General features: G+C 39.7%; 1 protein-coding gene and 1 long non-coding RNA gene across 3 annotated transcripts in view; one reads left to right on the top strand and one right to left on the bottom strand.

The window, feature by feature from the left end:
• fstl5 (follistatin-like 5) overlaps window positions 1-18,813 on the top strand; it is a 198,655-nt gene that overhangs the window by 174,873 nt on the left and 4,969 nt on the right. For both annotated transcript variants that reach the window (XM_026182987.2, XM_026182971.2), the window contains 5 exons: window positions 1,185-1,211; window positions 1,432-1,550; window positions 7,323-7,472; window positions 11,868-11,975; window positions 13,699-13,823. In XM_026182987.2, the coding sequence (XP_026038772.2) occupies window positions 1,185-1,211; window positions 1,432-1,550; window positions 7,323-7,472; window positions 11,868-11,975; window positions 13,699-13,823 (529 nt within the window). The remainder of the gene's footprint in view (window positions 1-1,184; window positions 1,212-1,431; window positions 1,551-7,322; window positions 7,473-11,867; window positions 11,976-13,698; window positions 13,824-18,813) is intronic.
• Window positions 7,205-18,813, bottom strand: part of LOC145430182 (uncharacterized) — a 35,374-nt gene continuing 23,765 nt past the window's right edge. The window contains exons 2-3 of the long non-coding RNA XR_013910625.1: window positions 13,674-13,851; window positions 7,205-7,489 (exon numbers count right to left, since the gene is read on the bottom strand). This is a non-coding gene — a long non-coding RNA (uncharacterized LOC145430182). The remainder of the gene's footprint in view (window positions 7,490-13,673; window positions 13,852-18,813) is intronic.

The following is an 18,813-nucleotide window of genomic DNA, read 5'->3' as shown; positions in this document are numbered from 1 at the left end:
TTTTGGCAGATCTCAAATAAATTGTATTGTTTTCCTTTTTGTTTTGTCCTTGCCTTCCTTCCTTCCTCGATCCTCCAGACCACGCTATGCACCCCGCTCCTTTTGTGGAACTTTTAATGAGCTAAAAGGTATGCAAGAGTGCACAGGAAAGACTTGACAAAGCACTTTTGAAAGATTAAGGCTGACTAACAGCACAGTGGTGTCTGGTTGGCTTTGTCTCAGCTCTCTTTTCTTTCTCTGCATCCGTCCACCTGAGCAAGAGGCTGCGGGAATGAGCACTGCACTAGAGGCGAGATTAGAATCGGATGTGAATTGGCCTGGAGATTGGTTTGTAGACTGAAAATGCATGAAAATGGAAGATGGAATGGAAGCAGAGAGAAGACTGGGGGACACATGAACAATGAGAGAAGGTCACAGTTAAAAGCCAGTGTGAGATGATAGTGGTGGTGGTGGTGGCGGGTTGGAGGATGAGAATGATTGAGTGGAAGAATTTGCTCTTATCTTTACATGGAAAGTATATAATAGCTCTAGATTTTCTTCTCACTATTTAGTCTTATGATGTCATCTTTTCTCTCAGAGTATCCAGCGGCTGCTTTGAAAGCCCACTGTCAGTCTGTGTCTTAGGTCGCCAGTGAACATTCAGGGTGTTATGTGGCTTTCATCCCACATTTCATGTCATTAGTCACTTCTAAGTGAATTTAATGAGAAATTACCTGTTATAGCAGCCAAAACAGGTTTCATGCCACTGAAGAAGCAGCACATTAATCCTTCCTAATGACTTATGATAATCATCTGAGCCTGAAACCTGTGGACTACTCATGGGTGTCTAAGGCAGCTTACCCATAACGCTCATATTGATAGATGATGATCTGAGGTCTAAGGTTTTTTCTCCTCTCTCTTCGTAAGATTGCAGCATCCAAAAATCATAAGCTGTTTTACAGTACTTGTTGTTGCCTGCACTCCATTTTCCAGTGTTTGGAATCAAATTATTTCCAAGCAGAGGGCTCCATCGATTGTTTGTTGCACTTGGTGTCAGACAGACAGCTTCCATAAAACTTTCATGTGGTCTACTTTCCTCTTTGCCTCAACAGGAGTCAGTATTTGGGTGTTAGTTCTCACAAAGGGACACTATTGATTCTTGCATTTATTTTCATCTGTGCTTCCCTCTTTTTCCTTCCTTGCAGTGGCAAACATTTTGTGGCGGGAAGAAGGTACGTCTAGACTGCTTCTGCTCCACTATAGCATTCATTAAACTGAGTTAATTGAATTTCTGTAATAGGGTTACTGAACTGTGATGAGAAGGATTAAGTGATTTGATGCTTCGAGAGTAGATAACAATGTTATATGCTTATTTCCGTTCCAAATGTTCATACTGTGCAGTCTCATAAGCTTTTTCACGTATATAACGGCGCTGTTGTTACTCTCTCGCAGGTCTCGGCATTGGCAACATGTTCTATGTGTTCTATGAAGACGGGATCAAAGTCATTCAGCCGGTTGCATGTGAGATCCAACGGCATATTAAACCCAGTGAGAAGCTGCTGGCTCTTCAGGTGAGTCGTCAGAAAACATTTACGATTCAGTGACTTTTTTTTATATTCCATCATTAAAAATGTACGTAAAGCCCAAGTCCAGTCAGAAGGTGGTAGTAATGCTGCCAGAGGTGTTTCGTAAGCCACCAGTAAAACAGCAAGATGTGTAAAGACGTCTAACTCAACCAGGCAAGGCTAGCATATCAGAAGTCGACCATAGCTATATGTAGCCACAAGGTGGGAGACTGGTTGCCGTCTTCAAAGAGCAGTGAAATAGTTCTCAATGAATATCTAGTGTCAGTTTTGGGCCTTGCTGTTAAAACAGATTATAGTTTATAATGCATTTCTAAAGCAGTGTGTAGAATACTGTAAATTGTAATAATTTTTAAAACATTTTTACAGAAGACCTGAACCAACAGTGGGTTTCTGGTTAGAAACACTGTTAATGTATCCAAAAGTATAAAGTGTAAAAAAAAGAAAAACACTTGTGTGAGCCCTATTGTGCTTTCTCTGCCGACATGCAGCATAAAAGGAGACCTCTATGGTGTATTTAACAGGGTATTTTCCTCTTCCTTTGTATAAGTGTCAGATCTCCAATGTTGAAAATTAATAGCACCTAACCTAGTATACGTCAAGTTTAATTGCAATAATTTTAATGACATTATTTAATATGAATTCATGCCTCTCCGCAAAACCCATTTCTTTTCCTAAAGTCCAAAGACTGTTATGATTTGTGCCTGCCAGGAATTCGCAACACTGTGAAATGTTTTATTTTAACTTTGGAAGATCTTGTCAATGACCAGTTAATTTAATGAATTGGAAGCAGAGAAGAGGTGGTTGAATAGTCTTGTAAGCCCTTGGCTTGCATAGATCAAAAATGTCAGTGTTTGCATCTTAGTGTTTTACAGTGGAGTCCTGTGAACAGACAGGAGTGTTTGTTAATGTCTCTGAAAAAGATGTAATGTGTTATTCACTATTTATATCCTACACATCAAGTGCCATGCTATCCAACGGAGTGACAGCTTCTGTGAGCAGTTGGATTTATCTGAGATTCAGAGTCAGCTAAGCTGCCGAACGCTCAACAGTTGATAGTCACTAAACTGTCCAATATTGATATGAGTGATTCCAAATATGATTTAAATGTAGATCTGCATTTTCTCACACACTTGATAAATGATAGTGTAATTATCTTATGTCAGCAATGCTCTTCTTTTTCTCCTGATTTTCAAATGAATGGACCTAAAGCTTGCCATTGCAATATAGATTAATTTGAACATGTTTCAGAGAAACCCCAGAGAGAATCAAGATCAGACTAGACAAGAAGAGTCGTCCATGGTGGAAAAATCCATCCCAACAGCTAGGGTGATGGGGGCAGGGCTAACAGGTAGAGACATGCAGCCAATTTACCCATGAGATGATGCGCTCCATCATCTCCTCCCCATTTACCAGATAATTTCATTAGAGCCGTTTTCACTGAAGTAAGAAAAACAAACATGTTCTGTAAACCTGTAAAAACAACAGGCTCAAACAGTCATTTTTATAACATTGTTCAAATAAATATGTCATTATTTTTCCTTCTGTCAGATAACTAATGGGGGAAGAGTAAAGCAAGAGATTGACAGGCAGGCCTGGTGCAGTGTACTGATGTGGATGCAGTACTGATCTGAGGAGCTGAGTTTGAAGATGAGGCTGCCGATTTATTGGTCAGTCTGGGTTCCTAGCTTCACTTGTGTCTACAACCTTCAGTGACAGAAAAAAGTAAATCAATGTTGCAGATTCAAGAAATTGGCTTCTTTTAAAGGGTGTCTGGGCATAACAGAGGGTGAGGAGTTGAGCCATTCTTGAGTAAAGCCTCCGCTTCTCCGAAAAGGGCATCTAATTAAGATGCCTTCAAGGTAAGGTGTTTTGGGCATATCACCAAAGTGGGGATCAAGGGGAATACCCAAGAAAGCTGGAGAGATGCATCTCTTGTTTGGCCTGGGAATGTCTCAGTTACCCCCCAGAAGAGCTAGAAGCAGTGACTGGTCTAAGCATCTGTGTTTGGACTGCTGCCCTACGACCTGGATCCTGATAAGTGGTAAGAAATGGACAAATGGATGGACAGTTGAAGAAAACAATGTCCACTAGACACGTAGGGTACCCACTGAGCCATGGTGTTAATTCACTAACATAACTCATGCAGTCAGAGTGAGTTTCAGATGGCAGTGGACTGTTTACACCAAGCCTCCCCTACTGAGACACCGTTTATCACTGAAGCTTTCAAGCAGCAAAACATTCAGAGCACCCAGCTGATAGATACCTGTTAGATTTACACGTGTTCTCGAATAGCAGCTTTCCTCTGAGCTGCCTTTCATCCAGGAGCTCTGCACTGATTGGACGGCTGTTATACATAAAGCGATGCCATGAACGCGCAACAATCAGCCAAGCGTTCCTCTGAGAGGTGTTTGTATTAGGATATCAATCACTGCAGCACTCCACTCTTGTCTTGGTGGATTGCGGTGTGAACACATGAGGCCGTTTCCCAGCACAGTGCTCACGTTTTCTCCATCACAGAGGATTGATTGCTTATGCACAGCCAATCCATTATCCAAATCCACCAGATAGACTGCTCAACTGCGATACATGTCGTATGGAAGAAAACACAATAACGTCCAATTCTGCTTCAGGAAGCATCTTTATTTGGTTTCCTGTGGAACAAAGGACAATCAGATGTGTTATGAGTTTTGTTTTGTTTTTTATTACATATGCTACAAGGTTATGTTAAGTGCGGTGGTTGTCTTAATGTTTACTGTAAACAATAACAATAGCTTATTTTTTATAGCACCTTTTAAAACATACAAAGTGCTTCACAGTTTGGTGAAGACCACAAATTAAAGATAGTTATACATGTCTAAATATACAAATGTGAGTTAAAGATACAGCCTTAGATTTTCCCCTGCACATTAGAAGAAGAATAGTTATGAAAAAGGACAAAAGGTTAAAAACTAATGACTGCAGAAAACGTTTTCTCTGCACTTGTTTAAAACAAACGACAGATTTAGCCTGTTCCAATATGTAGGAGCTACAACCTCAAAATGATCCCCTCTGGTTTTAAAATAAGAGCATGGAACAGTTAAAAGAGTGTGTACAGATTATCGGAGAGGCCAACTGCCACAGTAATGTCTCAGCACATGTCCCTGTATAAGATGGAACTTGGGCCATGTAGGGCTTTATTTAATAAAATTTTCAAATGAATTCTGAATTTCACTGGAACTGAAAGCTTGTAAAGGCAAAAATATAGCTAGTTTTTGTTAGCAGCCTAGCTGCTGCATTCGAGAGCAGTTAAAGATGGCCTATTGCTGAGTGTGGGATGCACACCATAAGTGAGTTACAGTATTTAAGACAGAAAAAGGCAGGAAAAATTCAAATGCGTACTAAATGTTCCACATTTTTGGGTGTTGGTAAAGGTTAAATCAAAGAAACACGGATGGATGCGCTCAGATGGATGCAGTTTGCACTTTACCATCATGCTCTCGGTCTTTTGTACAATACAAATAATTTCCATATCCACGCAGTAGACTGCGCCACTATTTTCCTACTCCACCTTACTCATTCCTACTCGTGATGACCGAGTAACAGAACCGAGTAATAGAACTGGACCAGGAGGGTGTGGTGTGACCATGAGGACTGAACAACGAGTGGAAGAGTAGCTGTTGGTGTTTCCAGAGTAGAAGGAGCATAGAGAACCCAAATGCTTAACTTATGTAAATGCATTTTGTATGTATATAAACCTCACATTTGTAATGACAATTTTAATCATAAAACAGTCAAAGGGTAAATAAAATATAGTAATTGGAATTTTAGAAACGCCACATTTATTTTAGAAAACTGACGGGACTCAGTCAACAGCTTGAACACTCTCTCCATATTTCTCTAATTTTAACAGAAGTGTTTTCTAAGTCTTATGTATTCCAAGAGGACCTTGTTTACTCTCAAGGGTGATAATTAGCATGCTAGTTCAAAAGGAAAAAAACAAAACACTTTAGGGTAATACTAGCTGGAACTCACCTGTAGCTTTTTGAAAAAATTTGCTTGGAGAATTCTCTAAAGGCTTTAGGTCCAACTAAGTTATGAGTACATGTTAAAAAAAAATATTGTGAAAGTTGCATCACGTCATACTATAAGACTACAGAAGTTTGGATTGAGAGCTTGGAGGAACACCTCAAGAGATTAGACATGATTGTGCCGTGACTTTACCACAAAGTTTCTCTTTTTGACACTTTTGGATGTTGCTGCTTCACTGTTTTCGGCACTTTCCCTCCCCACAGACGACTTATGTGTCACAAATGTACTAGCTCTACAAATCATCCGGCGGCTTAGCTGGAGAATATCAGATGCCTCACATTTCTCACAGCAGCTCTTTAAATGTCATCATCCACATTCACAAGTGTAGAGAGTAAAAATCCTCTAAATATAACTTCACACTAGTATTTTTTTAATATCTTTTAAAGAAATACAACACCGCAGTGTGAATTCACTGCAGCATAATGTCCTACTGCAGTATTTGATGAAAAGATATATATTGTTTTGTATCACACTGTAGTCATTTCCATCATAAAGAAGTACAGCAAATGTTTGCAGTCTTTAAAACCTGTCAGTTACAACATAAATTGCATACATTGATTGCACCCACATATATACTGACATAGGCAACACACATATACAGAGAGGATTACAGCCGCCTCCATTCACACCCTCGGCTGGGCATCAGATGTTCGATTTCTCACTTCTTAAAGGTGCAATAAGTTGGATATTGGCAGCCCCCCTAGCAACAAAATGACCACAGCGTAGGTCTGTAGGGGTGTCGCAGGGTTCAATAACAATGACTCAACGATTACTTCACAAAGTGGAAGGATTTCTGACTTTTAAAACTGACTCCTCCAACCTGTTTTGGAATAAACAGCAATAGATGGCGCTGCACCTGGACAATGTAGTCACAGAGAATTGAAATCCTTGTGTTTCTGGCTCTTTCAAGCCAGAAAATTCAAAGCAGTGTCATTGATTTAGTGATTTAGCTTCTTGAAATGACCTCTTAGCTGGATGTTTTTGTTTGCAAATTAACCTACAGAGAAGACATGGGCGACATCACTGGGGAGGTCGGCAGTAGAGTTTAGATCCCTCCTCTCTGTTTTTCCCCATCATTCTTAATATAAAGTTGAGTCAAGTTCATACATTAAAGAATGCCCCTCGAACCAAGAAATTTTGGCCAGTGAAAAGGGACCTATCATGGGCTGCCTCTGTGGTTGTAAATATGAGAGAAAGAGTTCATCCCGACATGCCGGAGTCATCCTTGCAGCTCCCAAAATTGTCCCACAGAGTCTGAAATGGACGACTGGTCACTGCCTGGAGGATTGGATGACTAGGGAAGGGGGTGAGAGGTGGAAATCTCCTGAGCCATAAGGCTGGTTGAGTTGCCCGTTAGCCAGGATGGCGAGAGCTGCCAGGAGTGGAAGCTGAACAGCCGTAGACTGTCCGCGGGCTTTGTGTTGAAGAATATGTGCGGACAAGTGGGAGCGATTACAGAGATTTCGCTGGACCACGTAAAGCTCATTTATCCAAGTTGCCAAGATAGCACGACTCACATCAGCATAGGTGATAAGACTGCAGGTAGTAAACAACACAGAAAAATGACGAGGTGAAGGTAATTGTTTTTTAATGAGACGTATTTCCCTGTAATATGAAAAGCAATATGCTCACTGTCGGTGTGTGTCTGTGTGTGTGTGTCTGTGTGTGTGCGCGCCTTTGTTTTTGCAGGAGGAAGTGTGCCCCACCTCACCAGGAGAGGCGGTTCAGAGGTGTGTGTGGACATCAGCGGTCAACATCAAGGACAAGTTTATTTATGTGACACAGCCAACCTTGGATCGAGTGCTCATAGTTGACATCCAGTCTCAGAAGGCCGTCCAGGTAATTGTCGGGCTAAACTGGAAAAAACAAGTTCTCGTCAGTTTTGCCAGAAACACAGAGAGAGGGTCTGACGATAACACAGGTCAAGAAAAAAAAAAGATTGAATAATCTTTCCTGTTTGTATCTTTGTAAAAGTGAAAAGTTGTTGTTTACAGTAATTGACTCCATCTGTGCCAAAAAACTTCAAGGTTGCTCGGTGTCCCCATGTTGATTGAACGCAACATATTTCACAAAAACCTTCAATACATCATTGCTCCATATGGGTATTTTCTGTGATTGATTTTGCTGAATGAAGGACACACATGTTTTTTTTCCAGTTCCATACATCATCCTCCTTCATGAAGTTCAAATATATGAATGCTTTGGGCCTAAACTAAAAATGACCTGTGTCCTGTTATTTGGGAAACGCTTGTATCAGAGGTGTTGGAATATTGTACTTAAGTAACTATTTAGTAGAGCATTAATACAAATAAGTGAGCGCTGTGGTGTGACGATGTATGAGGAGTGTAGTCCAATGTAAATTCAATATTGCCAGGCTTTCTTTATGTCATCTGGCTCAACAAAACAGATCATTAGTGAAAGGTATCAGAATGGTGGTTATCAGCTTTCTTTGTTATCCCACACTTCCTTCAACCTAGTATTCTGGGTAATAAACACCAGTAGACTAAATAATTTTCCAGTTTATGGTCTATTAATCTGAGTAAAACACCACCAAGCATAAAAATACATTTTCTGATTCATTAACTAAATGCACATAAATTAGTGTAGTAACAAACTGTAGTAATGGACATTGTATTACGTACATTGTGTCTGATACTGTGCTGTATCAGGTTTGACAACCTTTGGTTTTCAGCCTGCATAAAACATAGCCTCAGGTTCATGTTTATAGCAGCCAGCATTAGTGACACCTGCCAATGTAGCCCATCGGCTTCAAGGTTCAACATGTTTCACATTCAGAGATACTGTTCTGCATACAGAACAGCTAGTTATTTGAGTCAATGTTGCCTTCCTATTAGCTTGAAGCTGTCTGAAGCAGTCTTCTTCCCCAATGTCTGACACCAACAAAACATTTTTGGCTATAAACTGCCTCTCCCTGGTATTTTTCTCTTTTTCTGATCATCCTCTGTAAAATCTAGAGATGATCGTGCCCATCTGGCACAAAAAAAAAAGAAAACGTTAAAGAAGAAGACACGTTTCTTTAATATTTCAGGGAGGATGATTTTTGTTATCTTGCTTGAAAACAGCGTGAAACATCATCACTGCTACTTGTTCTATTCTGTTTACTAAATACTCAGAGATTTTTTGCATGTACAGTAGATTTATCCACAAGCTTACATTGATGTACTGTCCCCAGTCCCCAATCTGAAAGCCATAATAAAACATTTAGCTTGCATTTCTTGAGGTTGCACATTGTGGAATTTGAGGTGCGTTTAAGGTCATTTTCCTGCAACAAGAACCCAAAGCATGGTCAATCTAAAATGGTGCTACAAATGGTGCTGCAGTTTGAGAGTTCTTTTCATGAAAATCTGCACTTTTTTGCTCCAAATATATCGTTGTTCAGTGTAGCAGTCTGCCATTCGGACTTCCGGTTGAGCTTTGATGGAGTAGGACGCGATTAAATTGTTATTTATTTGCGCTTTTTGGGCATATTTCCAGTCCTGTTTCGGTTTGTGGATTGTCTTGTTGAGAAGTTTTACTCGGGCCGGCGTAAAATGGCAGCAAAAAATGTTAAAACCCGCAGTGCTATTCAAACACATCTGAGGCCTGGTTTGCAAACCGCGACCACACCCTCGAGTGAGCCGTCGTCTCCTGCAAAGCCCCCCACATCTCAAGCTAATCCTGATATTGAGGCGCTCAAGGTCGAGTTGCTGGCTTTGCTGAGGAAAGATATCGCCGACATCTTTAAAAAGCAGTCTGCCATTCATCTGGTTTGTTTGGATGTTGTTTGGATGCCAAACTTCTGATTCCATTAAGTTTATTTCTATGAAATCGTGGAGACCTACTCCAAATGTCTATTTAAGAAAAAACTATTTTTATTTGGTTTTCTAGCAATTATTCAAGCAGCTCTTTCAACCTGACCTCTACTTTCTGTTTACCATGTCTTAATTCCATTACAAAGTAAGAAAGCTTCTACTTAAAAAAAAGCTATTTTCTTGTAGTCAAGCTTTGTGGGCATCAATTATTCTCTGTTCTTTAGAGTAGTAGGCAGCTGCTAGTTGTTGGGACAAGGTTTTAGGAGTCTGAGTGTTTATTAAGATGTGAAATGTGCATCCCCAGGCCTTTCCATAATTCTGACCTAATACGAAAATAGGCCTAACAAGCAACTGTAATCAAGGTTGGAAACCTTGGCAAAACTTATGTGAGAGGTCAAATCTTCTGGGGTGCCCAAACTTTTATTTTGCACCAAAATTATATAAAACAGAAAGTGCTCTAATCTTGCTTAAAATATTCAAAGTAATGTTTCATATTTGTCTTTTTAGACATCAGTTTATTATCTACTTACACACAACTATTCACAGTAGCAGTAATTTTGACCAGGGGTTCCCAGCCACTACTGTCACCACTACAGAGAGATTATAAAATCATTCTGATAAGCAACGTCAGTGTCAACAGCAGAGTGCAGGGCTTTGTCTGCATGTGTTGAATTTTTCTACTTGATGAAGTCTGTTTTGTTTCTTACTTGCTTGAAAGCTTGCCAGTGCATCAGCCCGGCTCTGTTCCACTTGAACCGCTAAAGTGCTGCTTTTTCAGCTTTAAGATCAGCTTTTGTTTGACTGCTAATCCCTGACCTGACCCATTTCATACAAACTGCAACCGTCAAGACCCACAGTTAACCTTAGCGTCAACGTGATGACCGAGTGACCCTGAGACCCACCTCTTCAAGGATACTGTCGCCTGGCAACCCTTCAGAAGTGCTTTAAAATGGCAAATCCTGCCATCTTCCTCACAGATGGTGTGAGGAAGCCGCCCCTTTAACACTCCTTGCTGCACCCGTCTCTTTTCCTGGTGGATTTTTTTTAATGCAAGGCTTCCTCAGGAAATAACAGTGAGTGGTGGAGTTGAATCATCAGTGTCAGTGGGTTTTTTGGGTGTGTCAGACTAATTCCGGGCTGTTCAGATCCCTGCAGATGTTCCTGACACCGTGATAGCTGTTTACAGCTTGCCAGCCTCTCAGGGACCTGCCAGTAAGCAGGTTGGTGTCCCAGAGTCTGTCACAAGCTCATTATTCAGTCGCCTGGAGGTTTAGCTTCATTGCATTATATTACCAGTTGTTAATTACCCACCTGAACCCGCCACTCGTCTCGAATGGTAAGATACACGCAAGTTCTGGTTTCCCAGATTTTCGTGTTCTCATTGGATTATTAATATGATTGACATGCCGAAAGCAACAATAACAAGCGATTTGCGTTTTGAAATTTGCAACCAATTAAATTGTTAGTTAACAGTTTTTAATGAGCAAGCTGTATTTTGTGCATTATAACTAATGAATTGCAGAGTGCATGCGGATACTTGTGTGCAAGTAGCTGCAATGTTCTCCGCGCTTCATCTCTGACAGATCTGTAGAAGTTACTAGAGCATATTGGCTGAGGATCTTTATAATCTTCCTCAGCCAGAAAGAAGTTGTCAGTCGAGAGGAAAAGAACAACGCGAACACCTGTTTTCTCTGATGACTACATGCTCGGAGATTAGTTAGGATTCAACAGATATTCTCATCTTATTTGCAATAACTCTCTTAGGAGAGGTTTACTCTCTCAGTAATACAGTATATATTTTGCCAAGGTAAACAATACCATTAGGATTTTGTGGCAAAACAAATATTATAGAAGGAAAGCTGCAGTCAAAGGGGGTTGTGGGAATACAGGGTTGCAATAATTCTTTTTAAAAAGATGATTGCTTTTTCTTGCTGTTGTGAGGAGTAAAGCTACTGCATGCTCTCGCTTCCCCTGAGATTTCCGTATTCCCTTTGAGCCGGGTGTCTCTCTGCACTCAGGTGGACATAATGCATGAGGAGCGCTTTTCTGTCACATACGGCTCATCTATTGTTCTGGTTGGGAATATTGCCGCTGTGTGTCAAAGAACGGATAAAGACTGAAAGCAATTACTTCAGTGTGGTAAAGAAATTGTGTCTGTCACCACTTGATTTGAAATGCAGCTCAACACCAAACACACCTTATACATAAAAAGCACACCTCCAATCTACCTTGTTAAAAGAAGACTTGGACCTGTCAACCCACGGTGCATTAGTCTGCAGGAAAACCTTTCAAAAGCATTACCATTGCACATCAAAGAGGGATCTCTTCAAACACAAGTCTAGTTTGCCTTGCGGTATTATACCATGGCCCTGCTGTCTTTGGGCTCAATTTGGTTTTTGATCGGTTGTGTGTTCTCTTTCAGACGGTCAGCACTGACCCGTATCCAGTGAAGCTCCACTATGACAAATCTCATGACCAGGTGTGGCTGCTCAGCTGGGGAGACATGGAGAAGAACTTTCCTACCCTGCAGGTGTGTCCGTGGTTCACTAGTTAATTATATTTCAATGTTTTTCTCTCCTCTGCAGTCCTTGTCCATTTTCGTCCTTGTAAAACGGTTGAAAGCAGTGAGTTATATAAACAAGCACAGAGATGCAGACTATCAAGGCAAAGTTCGGATAGTTCACATGCTTTAAAATGTATTATGTTCACCAACTGTCAGAAAATTGTGAAAAATACCAATCATGTTGTCTCAGAGTCCAAGGCTGCTCATTTTTCCTTTACCAACAGTGCCAAATTATCTGGTCATTAATTTTCTATTACTCAACGAACCCTTTCAGGATTCTATAAATAAAAGGAGCTGATAGAGGAACTTAATATCTTCCTGCTGATTATATTAAATACCCTGTGTGAAGATAGGCATGTGTAAGCTGTAAAATCAGCAATAAGGAATAACTATTAGCATAACATTACCAACAAAGCCAATCCAGAAAGCTACAGGTGATAAAAACAAACAAACAGATCTTTTCTCCCTACAACAAATTCAGTGACTTCAGCTGTGCATTATTTGACAGTTGAAAAAAAGATTTTATTTTTATTTATTTATTTATTTTTTAGAAAGAGGGGCAATACATATTAATGAACATTTTAACAAATGTAAATATGCCAGATTATAGCCTTGGGCTAATTTCCATCTGCATCCCACCTTTACTTTCATTGCTTCTCCCTTAGAGTATATTTTAAGTTAATTAAATGCACTTTGAGTGCAGCAGGCATTAAGGCTGTAGTAGTTTTTGGTTCTGAACCACTACACATAAATCCAGGCACATAAACTTCTGACCACAAAGGTAGAGTGTTGTATCATTAAAAAGTTAAATTAAAATATATATATCAAAAGATGGTGCTTTTATTGCACATCAGGATTGGTCCATCTCATTCACACTGCTCTTTAGATATCCTGTTCTGACCACTTGTGTCTCTGCGAACAGCAAACATTAACTTGTTGGGTCAACATCAAAATGACCCAAATTTCATGTAATAATTTTTAACATGATACTCAAGATGAAGGGTTGCTGAGCCAGTGTAGCACATATTGCATTCTTCAAGTGGTAAAACAGGACCTCTGGGGAACACACTGAAAATAGCACTCGCGCTATTATAGTATTAACTAAATCTGCTGTTTCTTTCTTTCTTTAAATTCTGGAATTCACTACACTTATTGATTGCACCTTATAAATACTCTTTGTATATGTTCAATTTTGAGGCCTTTGCTATAAATGGAACAAATATTTAATGAGTGTGTTTTTTAATTGTTTCCTTTGAGTCAAATTGAGCGGTTTCATTGGAAATTCTAGTTTGTCATCAGGAGCACAGAGATTTGTAATGCAGGGATTTGGTCTGTGGCAATTTGCCTTCAGCATTGTGGTACAATCAAAGCAAACCCTGCCTACACACAACCACATGTCTACACGCTTCCATGCATGCATGATGATTATTTAGACACCAAGGAATATAGCACACATCACCTCCTACTGAGAAGCTCCAGCTACTCAACAGCACGAGGAGAGGCTGAAGAGTTTTATCTGTTAAAAAATGCTGGAAACCTTTGCAGCTTTCTGATATTAGTCCCTTTCGGTTCATTGTTAGCTCCAAGTAAGTATGATTTAAAGACTTTAATGAGGAGAAACCAGCAGCACTGAGTGTATTCATCAAGCTCATTTTAAACACCCACCTGCTTCTCTGTTGGTCTTCACCAGGTGATCAATCAGGCCAGCGGAAGAGTCTCCCACCACACCGTTCACACACAACCGGTCGGCAGGCGCTTCGACAGAGTGGACGATTTCTTCATTCCCGCCTCCAGCCTCATCATTAACCACATCAGGTACATCCAGCATGATCCAGCAACATTCCTAATGTAAATTGATTTGCAAATTAGGTTCACCCCTTTGGCATTTAATTCACTTTACTTAAAATCTCTTCAAGACTCAATACAATAATTTGAATGAGCATTGTTTTGCGCTACTTGAGTGGGTTTTTGGATCAAGGCCACACAGTTATCTGATGAAACTGGGCACCCTGAAACTGATTATACAATTCCTTATTTTTTAAATAAATCAAAAGACTAACAAGAACCAGCATAAAAAATCACAAAAGAGTTGCAGAAAACAATAAATAATATAAGCATATTATAAGTATTAGAAATTTTAAATATGTCAGTGTACTCTTTGCTTTACATTTCTTGGCAGTATCTCAAAGGACACTTGCTGAAAGTCGCAGGATCCTTACAACTGTTAAATATCCTTTGACTGTTTAAACTCTGGTTTGGCCACGAAGAAAAAGGCCAAAGTTACTGATTTTTTTTAATCAAATCACTCGGTCATAAAAACTTCCAAAAACAAAGAAAAACTAAATAATCTTAATCTTAATTTTTCCAACCAACAGATTACCAAAAATATTCAGTTTTCAGTAATAAACAGCAAGTGGCAGAAAATGATCTGCATTCTTCTTGAAAACTTTTTGAACAGTTACCAGATTTCAGTACAGTTGCAAATACTGAATTAATTTCATCAATTATTATTTTATCTTAAATGTTGCTAGGTTGTTTAAAATCAAGTATTTGTCGGCTGTGTTCCTGTGCAGGTTCCTGTGCAAAGACTGTAAATATTACACAGTAGCTCTGGTAGATCTTGTACGCAGTGCTTTTCAAATGCTCAAAAAATAAGAGGACTGACAAATGCAAGTGACTAGCGAGATAGGCATATCACACTGGTAAATTTATAATCCGATTCATTTTTTATAATTTTATAATTCTGTAGATTTAATAATACATCATAATAGATTCTGAATCTACCCCTCAGGGCATGTTAAGCTGTAAGGCATCTTCATGCCTACTTTAAAGTGTCTGGGAGGCAGAAGCTCAGCCCATCCAACTGGTTCACATTCCAAGCCATCAAATACTGCTCTTGGTCAGAAGTCGCTGGGGTGACAGACTTAAACATGTCAAAGGTGTTTAGGCATCGGTGCCCTGATGCAGGGGCTCCTGCAGTATTAGACTCTAAGAAGTATTGTGTATCAAATTCAAATAAAGGAGACACAAGGGCGAGGTGGAGGTCTAGGATAGAAGATGCTAAGGCAGGTTGCAGTTAATCTCCCATTTAGAGCGTTGCTTTTTTACTCAGTGGTTAGTTAAGTTTAGGAGTTTATTATGATTTTCGTCACTTGGTCACAACATTAAGGTGAATATTAAAAATGACATGTAAGCAAATAATCGTGCAGCAAAAATAAGGAGCTGAAAATGAACATCAAAGAGGATTTGTTTCTTTAATGGCCACTTTGGCTCCAAAAGTGAGTCCATCTCTGAAGGAAGCATTTTTGTAACCGGATACAAAAAAACTAAAAGATTGTGGCCTTTATGAATAGTAAACACCCACTCCCTGTTAGGGGTATAGAGGTTTTGACTGACAGATGGGACAAAGGAAAGTGGCTACAGCTGACGGCTGCCTGCTAGGCCCTACCTTTACTAATTTGATTGAAATAGACCTTTCAACCGTTCGGACTCTTTTCTTTTTCTTTTAAGGAAATAATGTAACAAATTTCCGAGCTTGGTGCTAGACATTACCAGTAAATGGTGATTACCTGATAAATCAGCAGCAATACCTGAGACTTAGGTTTATTTCCAGTTCTGTACAGGATGTCCACATAATGTGCATTAACTTTAAAAACAATTAAATAAGCTATGCCGTTTATAGCTGTTGAAATTTTCCTTTCAGAAACATCATGACCAAAACAGAATAACAACAATTAAATGCAGCTGCCTCTTACACTGATAAAGATATCCCCAAACTCTTTGTGTCAAACGGTTAAAGAGTGGTTTTAAGAATGAATCAGCAATTAGTATTATCATCAAATGCCACTACTTACAGGAGTCATTAGTATTTTCTTTGTTCTCACCGAGATCAAATAAAAAAAAACAACCCAACAAAGTCAGAGAGTGGGGGGGCAGTTTGGCACCTCACCTGCTCTTTATCGCTTTAGTTCATCAACAACAAAGCATAGACCTGCTGAGTGCAGAGTGCATCGAAACGCTGCTTCGGTTTTCACATGTCACGAGCAGCTGTCACACCCAGGCTTAACGCGGATAGAGAAAAGCTTTTCCCGAACGCTTGGCTAATGTCACGGAGAGGCCAGGAACAAGCAGGAGGTCTGGAGGATTTCAGGAAGTTAACGGTCTCCTGCCGAGGAGGAGCACGCAGTCCGGCGTGTGTCTGTGTGGTGGGAGTGTGGGTGGGGTTGCTGGCACAGCTGTAATTAGATCCACTGAGACCTGCAGGGAAGATTGCAGGAAAGTGTGACCATGTTTTCTTTCTTTTTTTCCCCCACAATGTTGTGTGAAAAGTGATCTCTTTAACAGCTACTCATAATTAAAAATAAGCTTTCTCTTTGGAGGTGCAACTATTATGAATGTTTTTCATATGGCTAAAATCGGACAGTACCTGAGGCTGAAGCCGAGTACTCTTCTGGAGAATGTGTGACAACATGTGAAGCAGGACAAAGCTTTGGATCTATACACATTTTTTATTTGGACAACTGTTTTATTGCAGATAATAGAGAAGTTGGAATTAACTGCTACCCCGTGGCTCTGATTTTTCTTTATATATCTGGTACTCACACAGGTATTTATCTGCTGGCAGGAACACAGCATCGATTAGTCGATTAAGCAACATGAGCAGTGTGCGAACGGCCAACATATATTCAGCAACTTCCAGGGATTGTTTAATGACTGGGGATTCCCTCGGCAGCTACTATAAAGCAAACAGGAACTTCCAGGGGCTGTCACTCATTACAGCCATCGACTTGTAGCCAAGCAAATTTACATGTCAGCAAAAGGAAAGAAAAAAAGTGGTTGTTTCTTATTTATGCCCACATCTATAGCACCCTGCAGCTCAAGCTACCCACACTTCTTTTTTTTTTTTCTCCACAAATTTCTAATCATTGCACAGACTCCCTTTTGGCAAAACAAGTCGAGCGAGATGTTGATTTGATGTTTCTTTTTGTGCTAGAGGATGGGTGAACAAGAATTGCTGTGCTTTAGATATATTTTACTGTTCAGCATCCATTGTCGCTGCTCACGAGCTTTACCCTGAGGATCTTTTACTGAACTGCATAGCAAACATTACTCTGGGGTTAAGTGTTTAGACTCAGCCATTTCTAAAGTGAAAACACTGACACAGAGATGAGTTAGCATGCAAAGCAGCTAGTTGAACATAGCCATCTTGTGCAGAATTGGGGGAAATCTTTTATGCGTTAGTCATTGGTACAAACGACAAACAGCAGCTGTCAGTTTGGCACAGAGCAATCCGGGTCTGCCAGTGAAGCACCCCAGCTGTGTTCACATCACAGCAAGGCCAAACAATGTCTGATTATCAATTTTTCATACATGAAAAAAAAGTCAAACCATTGAGAAAAGTATTTGTTTCATCGCATCGACCTTTTGCTTCCAAGCATGTTACCAATATTTCACAGCATTTGTGCACTAGTCATTGATCAGCCACAATATTGATAATAATCCATGGCAAAACAATTTCAGTGTTGTTTGATAGGCAGAGTTGTATTATTGGTCTGTAAATCACCAGCTCTGCCTGCCAGTGGGTGAAAATGGTTTTTCAGATTTAAACTGCACAATACATTTTTCTGATGATTTTCTTCTAGATTCCCCCATCTTTCTTCAGAGCTTATTTTTTAATATAGGTGAGGGACACTATAGTAGAATCAAGAACCAACATGTTTAGTGACGGAGGGCTTTTTAATTGACATAAAACCGCTTTGGTGGTTTCACAGAATTGATTGAATGATCATAAATCTTTGTAAGACTCCAGTGAATCGAATACAACTTATGAAAGTTAACCAGTGTATACTGCCAACAAATTTTACAGTCTAAATTAGTCATAAGTCCTGATTGTATAATGAAAACTTTGTCTGATTAATTCATTTGAATGGGCATTTTAATTCTTGGCTGTTCTGAGAATTTGGCTGTATTCACAAGCACTTACTGAGAGAGATGCTAGAGCTTCTTGTTAGGATACAGTGCAGTATTCACAACGCTTCGCTCATTCCACAATTTGTCGTATTACAGTGGTTGTTTCTTATTGAATCTTAGGATTCAATTCATTTTTCACCCTTAAAATTCTACAAATACCTCATAATGACAAAGTGAAGAAGGTTTGCGCACACAGCCACCAGTATAGACCAGTTCGGAGCCAGGAAAAAACAGCAAAGTGTGGTTCATTTCAGTTTGATGTCAACTCCAAATAAAAGTTTATTGTATATAATCATTAGTTAGGCTAGCATTGACTCTGCTAGCCTAACTAATGATTAAGAGAGAAATTCTGAAAGGCTGCTGATATCACTGCTTGCTTCTTATGGAAGTAACACATTCACATATCTGAGCAATAACAACTTGGTAGGATGAGTGAACTGGTCCAGTGTTAGACTCTAACCTTAAATAAAAGTCCAGTCCAGGTAATTAATTTGGATTAGATTGTCCAAGTCTCTTACCGTTTCCCTGCAGCAACCTGCCTACTCTGACCTGTTTCATTTGTCTTTGCTTTACTTATTCTGAAATCCTTGGTTCCCCTTACAGGGATTAAACTAGTTGTTTTTCAGTGGTGGTCCTCAGTTTCCTTTCAGTCTTAGACTTGGCTAAATCATAATAATAGATTTTTGTATTTTTATTAAATGACAATGAGTAGAGAGTAGCTCTTTAACTGTATGAAGGGGGTGGAGTGCAGAACAGAAAATGGTCAAATAATTCATATTGCAAGTTCTTACAGTAACACTGAGTTACAAAAGGAACAATTAAATCTGCTGTCTTC

Source organism: Astatotilapia calliptera, chromosome 2, assembly GCF_964374335.1.
Source record: "Astatotilapia calliptera chromosome 2, fAstCal68.1, whole genome shotgun sequence".
Classification (NCBI taxonomy): domain Eukaryota; kingdom Metazoa; phylum Chordata; class Actinopteri; order Cichliformes; family Cichlidae; genus Astatotilapia; species Astatotilapia calliptera.
This window is presented reverse-complemented; position numbering and strand designations above follow the sequence as displayed.